We start from the raw sequence: 10,977 nt of genomic DNA, 5'->3' as shown, positions 1-10,977 counted from the left end.
TTTTTTTTTTTTTTTTTTCTAAACTGATGCTGCTTCTCCTATAAAGACTTAATATGTGATGATGAACAAAGGCAAACTTTTAAAGGTTAAACTTAGGCTTTAAAATGAAATTAAAGATTCCCTCTGGGGTACTCTTTAGTGGAAACTAATTCAGAGAGGAAAACATTCTTATATTATGTTTAAATTAAACTTAATATGATAATGCCCCCACATTAATTAAAACTTCAGCCTTTGCCACAGTGACTTTAATTAAAGAACAACAAATGAAAATATGTAATCTAGACTGAATGTATAACTATGCCAGTTAATTGATATCAAAGCTAAGATAAATTAATTTCTATTTGAATTCAGTAAATTATTAGGCAATGCACAGTAAAGGTCAACGGAAGACTTGGTGAATCTACTCATGGCACTGATATTAAGTACACACCATAAAACTAGGAGTCCTCAAATCACAGTTTCCTCACATGGACTGATTAACCAGGAAAAATATAGAATTTCAAGAGCAATTTTAAAACACTGATCACGGTATCCTTTGCTCTTTCTGGAATGCAATATATTCTGGAGGAGTTTCAGGCATTAAAATATCTCTGCTCCTTTGTGGTGCTTGACATTATTGAAAATTCAATTTCATTTTCAATAATATAACTCCCAGAATGGCATACAACACTGGGTTGGGCAGTCACAAGACCTGAATCCGGCACTTGCTCAGGTGAGCCAAAGCTTGCTGAAACTCTCGGGTCTTGGTTTTCTCTTCCAGTAAGGTGAAGATGCTAAAGTTCATATTCTTTTTTTTTTTTTTCTTTGAGAGGACCACTGCACTAAAGTTCATATTCTTTAAAAAGACACTGAGTGAAGTAGGCAGAATAATGAGCCCCTGAAGACAGAAACATCCTAATCCCCAAAACATGTGACTATGTTACCTTACATGGCAAAAACGATGTGATTCAGTTCAGGATCTTGAGAGGGGGAGGTCATTCTGGTTTCTCCGAGTGGGCCTAATGCTATCACAAAGGTCATCAGAAGAAGAAGGCAGGAGAGAGCACACACACGCAGTTTGAGAGAAGCTCCACTGGCCATTTCTGGCTTTGAAGATAGAGGAGGGGGCCACAAGGCAAGGAATGTAGGTAGCCTCTAGGAGAGGGATTCTCCCCTAGAGTCTCCAGAAGGAGTATTTGTTAGTACTTTGATGTTAACTTGGTGAGACTCATTTTGGACTTCTGACCTTCAGAACTAAGATAATAAATCTGTGTTGCTGGAACATCACACACTGGGGCCTGTTGTGGGGTCAGGGTGGGGAGGGAGGGATAGCATTAGGAGATACACCTAATGTAAATGACGAGTTAATGGGCGCAGCACACCAACACGGCACATGTATACATATGTAACAAACCTGCACTTTGTGCGCACGTACCCTAGAACATAAAGTATAATTTAAAAAAAAAATAGAACTGTGTTGTTTTAATCCACCACGAAGTATGCGGTGACTTGTTACAGTAGCTACAGGCAACTAACACAGGCACTGATGGATACGAATACGGATAAGGATAAGGAATAAAAGCAGGACATGGAATAATTGTACTACACAGATTAACAAGTGAAATATGGAATAGAACTTTGTTGACATTTCACTTCCTATTGTCTCTTAACTCAGTGTCTGTCCTAGGGCCCAGCCAGAGCCCCAGTTCAGAGCTAGGAAATGCTTAAGGGTAGAAATTAACTGGAAGTCACATGCAAGTACTGCAGAGGAGGGTTCCTGGTGACAGGGCATGCGATATTAGATCCTACCTGGGACTATCTGAATCCTGTTTCAAATCCCAGCCCCTCTTCCCACAGGATCCTCAAGAAAAAGAGCAAAAGGGAAAATGCAGCAGAGGAAACAAAGTACATTTTATTATTAGCCAAGCTGAGGTCCCAAACCCCATGAGAAACACTTGGTAGAGGAGCGTAAGTGAGGTCTTCCCATCCGCCCACTCCGCTCACACACGCCCCCAAATCTTGGGATCTGAGACACTCTGGATAATCACAGGGAAGGGCTTGGAAAGAGACAGGTCCCAGAGTCAGTCTTCGGTCAGATTAGCAACTAGCCTTGGGGATGAAGAAATAAGAGAAAATAAACAGTACCTATGTGTGTGACTTTTCCACAAACTACTATATGACCACCAGCAAATGTGGCCCAATTGTTTAAGAGATGACTATGCCTCTTCCTTCTCCTCCCCTTTCTTCTCCTCCTCTCTACTAAGTGCAAACATCTACAAACTTTAGGGGACATCAAACATGTGAGCGGCAAGGCACAGACATTGAATCAGGAGACAGGGTTTGGCTTGGCCACTTGCTCGCTTGGTGTGACCTGAGGTCAGTTATTAGCACTCCTTTCATTTCCTTATTTTACGATAGGAATGATTATGCCAAGCTCACAGGGCCATTGTGAGAGATAAATTAACACGTAAAATAATAATCAATAACACAGCATTATATCACATCACTAGAAGCATGTGCCAATAACTTATTGAATCTGGGCCCTAATAAAAACAATTTTAAAATTAAGATGTCTAAGAATCAAATACATCACCTGTGGGTTACCTCATAGTTTCTGGATTTCCTGCTATGCTATTTTCCCTGAATCGGGTGTAAAAAACTCATATATGAATATACATCCAAGGTACACATGCATACATACTTACACTTTTGTAATATAGCACTTCGAAGTAACATAAAGATTGTAGCAGATGCCAAATACTAAGACTTCTCCTCAACACTTCTCCTCTTACTGCTTTCTCTTGCTCCAGTTACCCACCCTTACACTTCAATGACTCTCTAAAACTGGGGGACAGAGTCCCCTGGGAGAAGCAGCTAACTCCGCTCCAGGCCATAGCTGAAGGGGATGTATTCCTTCTGCTATAATTAGAATACAGAGCTCTGGCAGGAGCTGCCTAGCCCTGGTCCCCAACCTGGGTAGGAATAACAATAATACCAACAATGATTGGCTTGTTTGACACCAAGTCCCAGTGTCTAGCATGGTGCCAGGCCCACTGTAGGCGACAGGGAGATACACGCTCAAAGTAGAAATACGTGGATAAACGTAATAGTGGATTTGAGCCATTCATCAAGAACTTACTGTTGGCACTCTCTGGGAATCTTAGAGAATGACATCTAATCTTTGCAACTGCTATGGAGGTAGGCTATGAGCCTTCCTCTTTGGAGGTATATATATCAAGATTCAGAGAGGTTAAGTACCTGGCCCAAGGTCCACAGTGATCAGAAATCCCAGCCCAGGTCCATCTGACTCCCAAGCCTGTGTTCACTCCAAGTCTCTAGAGAGACTTGAGGGACGGCTTGGAAGCCATTGGAAAGCCCACTAAACCCCATTTTTACCCTTCTACATGCTCTAGGAGTGAGCAAAAGATTCGTAAAGCTTTTAAGGGGAGGAAAGGGGCAGGCCTACTGAAGCAACACAAATATTTCTTCCTTAAACAGCATGAAATGTGCATTTGTGTGGGAGAATGCCTCAAATCCATATTAATGAATAAGTGATGGCTAAGAGGAATCTGTCTTCAAAGCATCAGATGCACATAAAATATAAGCCAGGAGTACAATATCTACATAGTGCTCAGTACTACCTTAATTACTACAAAGTATCAGAGTTCTGAGGGATCAGTGCATCCAGACAGGCCCTGGTGGCAGAGACCTGGCAATGTCACCCAGTGCTCTCAGGGTGAAAGGTATGTGGGAGCCAAGATACGCAAGCTCATAAGCCAAATGTGCACACATCCCCCAGCTCCATGTTGAGTGACATCATGTCAGCAGTTTAAACTTGGCCATGGTAGAAATATTTACACGACAGAAATCAGCAAATTCTGCAAGTCAGGTTTCCCCTCCCTCCTACTTGGGAAGAGCCTACGCAGCCATCCTTCCCAGCAAGCTTTGGGAACACACGGTAAACCACCCAAACTCCATGGAGAATGCCATAGTGCCTTCCTTTAGAAACCTGCAAAGAACAGAAGTGTATGATGTGGGAACTCTCAGCTCCTTTTAGGCCATTTTCCTGACCTCCTCTGCAGCACTGTGCACTGAACCCCTCCCTGGAATCCCGGGATCCTTGTGGCATGGCAGGCAGGAGGATCTTTCCTAGGAATCAATAGCTTTGCACATATCACAGTGTGACACTGTTTAATACAGCTGATACACAAGGGGTCCCTGTGCGTGGTTTAAAGGAGACTGTAAAATCCTTCTGAGAAAAATACATGTTATTTGTGTTTTTTATGATGTTATTTTAATACATCTTCCTCTATATCAAAACATGAAATCATAAAGTATAAAGATAGTTTTGGGGGAGTAGAAGAGGAAAATGAAACCAAATGGGGATGGAGAGAGTTACTTGAAATTAATCAAAAGAAAATGAAAAATTGCAGTGGTTCCAAACAATTCAATATTTCCAAACAGTAACTGAATCTGGTTTCATGTTCTCCTTTCATTCTGCTCCCCTCTCCCAGACATAAAAGCAACGTGAACTTTGTGCTTCTGAGATTTCTAAACTGTGTTCATACTCCACCAGCCATCTGATTTCAGAGACTGTTCTCCTGCCAGAGCACAGCGGCACAAGGCCTCTTAAGAGTCGAGAGACACTGGGTTGTCTCCTTCTTCAACATGGCCCTTGAAGGGAATGGGGGGATAAACATATATATATACATATGCATACAAGTACATTTGCATATGCAAATGATACATCTATATATATGCACAGATGGCCCACCATATCCATGGGTTCAACCAACTGCAGATTGAAAATATTCAGGAAAAATAAATAAAAAATAACAATACAAAAATCAAAAATAACATAAATTAAAAACCAAACTATAATAACTACTCACATGGCATTTACATTGTATAAATTATTATAAGTAATCTGGAGATGATTTAAAGTACATAGGAGGATGTGTGTAGGCTATACCCAAACACTACGCCATTTTATATAATGGACTTGAGCCATCTGTGGATTGTGGTATCTGCGGAGGGTCCTGGAACCAATCCCCCATGGATGCCTAAGAACAACTGTGAATATGTATCTGTGTGTGTGTGCGTGTGTGTGTGTGTATGTGTATCTCTGAAAGAGGAACCAAAAGCACCCCTGCAAAGATAAAATATAAAACCCTGCTCCTGTCAGGGAATGGCGACTGATTACAGAGAGTCTTAGGAAGTTAACTGGAAACTTAGGGCATGAAACAGTTCAACCTCAGCACACTTTTCGCAAGGCAATGATGAAAGTTTGGAAGCACAGGGCAATGATGGTATCATCACTCAGATCCTCATGCCTGTCCCAACAGCCACAGTAAACATCTATTTTCTGGCAATCCAACCCAAGAGTGTGAAGGATGTGAAAAAGAATCCCTAACCTGCAACTCCAGTTATTTACTGGGGCTGTAAGCCAATCTATTCTCCCCTCTGTGATTCCTGGACATGGGGCACTGGCGTGGGTCATAAAAAATAATGTGATGGCTCCACAAGTCCTAGAGATGTTCAGAAAAAAATATACAAAAGCAAGGACTGAACATGTACTGCATGCACATGTTTTTTCATTTAATCCTCTCCACCATTGTGGAAGATGACTGCTGTGAACTCCATTCTACAGGTGAAGGGCCTGAGAGCTTGCCCAAGATGGCGCAGCCAAAAAAGAAGAATGCAAATTGGAGCCAGGGCCCTCCCCACGGCATATCCTGCTCCCCAGCTCCATAAAACTGCCATTAAGAAAACGAAGACGCAAGCTCACCATTACCCCCAGATGGATGGCTTTAAAATTATCCTGAGTCTTCTGTGCTGCTCATCTATTTCCGTGCATCAGCCCTGTCACGGAAAGTGCTGAAGGATAGAGTCAATTCATTTGTTTTACATTAAGATGCATTTCATGGCTATTACAGCAAGCGGAGCTTCACGCTGAAACAAAACTCGAAGCCTCCCCAGCTGCAGCAGTCTACAATTCCACATCTCTGTTTACTGGGGGCAGATTTCTAAATCTGTCTTCAGCTTCAAATAGTCACAGGACTTAGGAAAGAGGAGCAGTAAACAGTGTGCTGCAATCATTTTTTAGCTGAATTATTGAAGTGTAGATATAAATACAACAGAATTCTCTGTATGGTAACAACACATAAGCTAAGCCCTCTCAAGTGGGAATGTGATTATTTACTGAAATAAAACAACAAAAAACCCCACAAAGTTGTAATAATTTAAAATGAAAAGAGGTTTTCATCAATTCTCATTAGTTTAAATGTTCTGGAATGCCTTTTTTTCTTTTCAGGATGAATAAGTAACAAGCTTACTCAATAAATATTTTTAGATAATCCAAAAAAGTTCACCTATAAATATGTCTACAATAGCATTAGTTATAACTGCAAAGAAAGAAAAAATCTAAAAACCCCACAATGTGCCATAACAGAATTGTCAGTGTTTCCATTCAATATTGAATTACAAAAAGCCCTTAGAAGTCATAATTAGGAAGACAATGTACCAAAGAAAAACAAAATGTTCCTGTTAATGTGAAGTAAAGAAAGACAACTGAACTTTCATCTCTGCGAACTTTATGCACCGACACAGAATGGAAGGCAATGCTGACAAATAAGCATTGCTGAGGGTAGTAGAATCTGTGGATGAATTTTCACTTGTCATTTTAGACTTCCACTAAGGTTGTTATAATACTAACCAGGCAGGAAGTCATGCTGACAACGATAAGGATGATGATGACAACAATGATGACAAGGAAGAATGAACATCACTGGCACATTTATGTGTGAGAACTGAACTGCAGGATGTCAGCAGCTCTTCCCACTGGGGGACTTGGTATAGAAGGAAGCAGGCAGGGCCCCAGCTTGCTGGCCCCTTGCCTACCTTGCTGGATGAGCACCTCCGCCGCCAGCTCCCCGGTGCCCACGTTGGCATACTCCTCGTTGGGGTGCTTCCTGTTGTAGTGCCGCTTCAGAGAGCCAGATATGTTGCAGGAGTAATGGCAATGGGCACAGCGGAAAGGCTGTGGGGACAATGAGGAGGCATTAGAGAAGGTGGGCCCCAGATGTCTGCCTTCGCTACTGCTCCCACCTGATGAGCATCTGACACCCAGAAGGTCTAAGATGAGCAGGCCCCATCACCTGTGATATGTTCTAGGGAAAACCACTAAGGCAAGAATGCTGAGACCTGCCTCTGCAGTGATCAACCAAGGGACCGAGACAAGGTGCCTCAGAGGAGGAGCTGTCTCTACTAAATGAATTTGCTTTTGTTACTTCTTTTCTGTTTTCATCCACCTCAGAATTTAGTTTTTGTTCAAGAAGAAGACAAAAAAAGCAATACAGTAATCTATCTTTTTTTAAGTGAATGACATTAAAAGTAGCTCTCATTACAGTTAGTTCCCTGATATACAGTCAGGAGTCACATAATGATGTTTCACTCAACCTCAGACTGCACATACAGCAGCGGTCACAGCAGTAGGTTCTACCATACAGCCTGCAAGCGCAAGTAGGCTATACCTTCTACATCTGTGTAAGTACATTCTATGATGTTCTACAACTAAGAGTTTGCTTAAGGACGCATTTCTCAGAACGTATCCCTGCTACTCAGTGATGCGTCACTGTATTTGCTTCTTTAGCTAAATGAATTCCTCCGCAGTATTTGCCTGCAAGCACGGGCACACGCAAGTGTCAACCATTAGAGAAGTCTAGCAGGTAAAGTCTATTTCTCACGCCCACCTGGTCAAGACAAGGCACTTTTGGGATGAGGCCACAAATGAGTCATGCAGCCTTGTCTTTCCCCTGGCACAATGCTTTGGAGGCTGCATAAATAGTGGGGCTGGGGAAAGAGGCGCCTGCTGGGCCCCTGGGGAAGCTCAATGAGACCTGGCCTTTGGCTGCTCAATGGATGTGCATCTCCATCACTGCCAAATTCCATGCCACGGCCCCTGGTCAGGAGCCGCCAGCATGCCCCTGTAATCCACATGCTGTATGATTCTGACAGTGCTCCAGGGTCATTCAGGGCCTGTTTGATGACCCAGCAGCCTTCTAGCCCAGGAGGAGCAGAAGAGCATGCAGCAGCCAAAATGGGAGCAGCACTCTGCCTGGTGCAGGGGACTCAGATGGAGCAAGTCCAGCCACACCTCTGGCCTTGACCAATGATAGAACCTCAGGCAAGTCGTGAAACTTCTCTTAGCATGGATCTTTACATGAGGCAAATGAGGATCATGCCCATGTCATAAGGTTGTTGTGAGAATTAAATGGTATCATATAAACTGATACCTAAAATGCCGTGCAAAGCATTTCTTACTGATTTTTATCAGCAATTCTATCACAATTCTTACCGGGCATCTGGAAGCTGATGTACCACTGCATCTATTAAGACCTCAAAGAATACCTTTACTCCTTGACTGTCCAATTCATCTATCTTTTCATCACTGTTGCCTATAAGAGCTAAACCAGCAACAGAAATGTCTGAATGTGAAGTACACCAACAGTAGAGAAAATGTCCTCTCATCTTAGAAGCTTAGATCAGTCCCTCTTTCACGGTTTCTTCCCTTCAAGTATAAAACTGGGATGCAGTCTTCCCATAGAGGCAGATGGGAGAGAGGGAGAAGGTGAGGAGGAGGGAGAGGGAGAGAGAGAAGGGGGAGAGGGAGAGAGAGAAGGGAGAGAGGGAGAGGCCGGGCGCGGTAGCTCAAGCCTGCAATCCCAGCACTTTGGGAGGCCGAGACGGGCGGATCACGAAGTCAGGAGATTGAGACCATCCTGGCTAACACAGTGAAACCCCGTCTCTACTAAAACATACAAAAAACTAGCCGGGCGAGGTGGCAGGCACCTGTAGTCCCAGCTACTTGGGAGGCTGAGGCAGGAGAATGGCGTAAACCCGGGAGGTGGAGCTTGTAGTGAGCTGAGATCTGGCCACTGCACTCCAGCCTGGGCGACAGAGCGAGACTCCGTCTCAAAAAAAAAAAAAAGAGAGAGAGAGAGAGAAGGAAAGGGAGGGGGGAGAGGGAGAGAGGGAGACAGAGAAAGAGAGAGAGCGAGAGAGGAGGGAGGGAAAAGAAGAAAATGAAGAGGAAAATCTTCCACCTCACCCCCTGCCTAAGTCATACTCCTTCCTCGTAGGCCCCTTGCCCACCACCTGCTCCAAGAGCAGTTCCCCCTTCAGCCTTCACGCTGTCACCTCCCTTTCTCAGGCCTCTGCCATCTCCTAGCAAGCAACTCCTGGGGGTGCCTTCTGCTCAGACCTCATGCTCCTCCATCCCATCTCCTTAGGCTGGCTGCCCTATCCCACTGTGGCAGGTGTGACATCGTCATGCCACTGTCACCAGGTTCTGCCATGGCTCAGCTTTCTAGACTTATTTATGAGATCTGCAACACAGGCTTAATGTCAAATGCTGGATCTTTCTAACGTGCTGGTCTTGGGCTGGATTTGTTCTTCTGCTCTGATTCCAATTACCATTTTTGCATTGCTGATTGGTGGATCTATATGTTTTGCTGGGTCCTCTCTCCTGAACCATAGATGGGAATTTTCAACTGCCTTCCAGGTATCTCCGCAGGGATGTTCTATAGGCCCCTTAAACTTTGGACTCATATCTTTCTGCAAAATCAGTTAGTCATCAAAGACAGAAACCCACAGCAATCTTTCATTTTTCCTTCTTTCTTACTATTCAACTGATCACGGAGTCTTGTCCAACCTTCCTGGGAAGCCTTTCCAGAGCGCCCCTGTCCTCCTCTCTGTCTCCAGCACAGAGAAGGAGACCCTCCCAGCCTATAAAGGGAATACTGCCATCCCCAGAAGGGCCATTCTTGGAAAGATACAGGGCAGTTAATCTGGTCGGTCAACCAGCTCTAAAACATTCCCCAGGGACGTCACCCTACACCAAGGCTCACACTCTGGTTACCGTATGCTCTGTGCCGAACCGTACGTGCTGGGTTTCTACATTAAGTCCCTCGGGTAAGGAATCCTTGGAGTTTGGCCCAGAGCATTTACTAAACAAAAGGACCTGGAACAAAGGCAAAATGTGTCTGGCTTTCTCATCTATCTAGTGCATAGAGAACAAAAGGTCTAAAATTCTAATATATGATTACTGCAAAGCTAAAATAAAAGTTAAACCATTTTCAAGTGCTTTCATCTCTAAATAAGCAAACAGCATGAAGATATTATTTTTGGAATGTTAGCATTTACACAGAAATCAAAAAGTGAAAATGCTATGTCGCCAGCATCGGGCAGTCAGTGGGCATAAAACGCAGGAAGAAAAAGGGTGATGAAAATAAGAAATGGTCCTGCAAACCTAGCTTCAGACTCAAGAGCCAATTTCACCCTTCTTGCAGCAGAGCAGATAAACAGCTTTCTGTGAGTTCAGCTCCTTTCCTTCCCCATGCCCATCCATTGGCAGAATTGCTAATGAGAAGAAAAATTGCCAAAATGTGAGCATATTGGCAAAAAATGTACGTGAGAGCCCAAATGAGGATTCAGTCTCTGAGCTAGCAATTTCTATGAAAATTTTCAATTCTGAGAGTTGAAAGAAACACTTGACTTGGAGAAATCTTTCTCTCCATGGAAGACTTCCTTCTGTAGCCTCTCCAGCAGTATGCTGTCTACTTAGTCTCTGCTTTGATGCAGGGGGTTCAAAACATATCCCAGCAGTCTTTTCACTGCTGAACAGTACAGGGGGAGTTAGGAAGATAAACCTCCCAGTCTCTTTCCTTCATTGGTCTTGCTTCTATCCTTTATATCCATTAGAACCTCTGCATGAAGTCCATTACCACCCATTTTCTGCTGGGGATCTTCTCTCCCGAAGTGTGGGAACTGAGCCCCATCTAGGCTCTTCAAGCAAAACAAGATCTGATATGTGAGGCACTGCCACAGGCCAGCAGAGAATTCTCCTGGGGCTGACGCAGGGGAGGAGACAGGCAGAGGGAGGGAATAGCATCGGTAAGCCACTGCCAGACATAAAGCCTGCTGCCTTATCAATACTGC

The 10,977-nt window shown here is 43.7% G+C and overlaps 1 protein-coding gene across 7 annotated transcripts in view; it reads right to left on the bottom strand.

The window, feature by feature from the left end:
* ZFAT (zinc finger and AT-hook domain containing) overlaps nt 1-10,977 on the bottom strand; it is a 240,286-nt gene that overhangs the window by 49,460 nt on the left and 179,849 nt on the right. For 6 of the 7 annotated variants that reach the window (XR_001883776.1, XM_017863814.1, XM_017863815.1 and 3 more), the window contains one exon: nt 6,880-7,018. Coding sequence is in view for 5 of the 7 variants with exons in the window: in XM_017863814.1 (XP_017719303.1) it covers nt 6,880-7,018 (139 nt within the window). In the remaining 2 variants the exon portion in view is untranslated. Of the gene's footprint in view, nt 1-6,879; nt 7,019-10,977 lie in introns of those variants that run through there. The other variant, XR_001883775.1, reaches the window with a different exon arrangement.

This window comes from Rhinopithecus bieti, unplaced genomic scaffold (assembly GCF_001698545.2).
Source record: "Rhinopithecus bieti isolate Rb0 unplaced genomic scaffold, ASM169854v2 scaffold_72501, whole genome shotgun sequence".
Lineage (NCBI taxonomy): Eukaryota > Metazoa > Chordata > Mammalia > Primates > Cercopithecidae > Rhinopithecus > Rhinopithecus bieti.
Note: the sequence above shows the minus strand (reverse complement) of the source record. Positions and strands in the feature narration are given on the sequence as shown.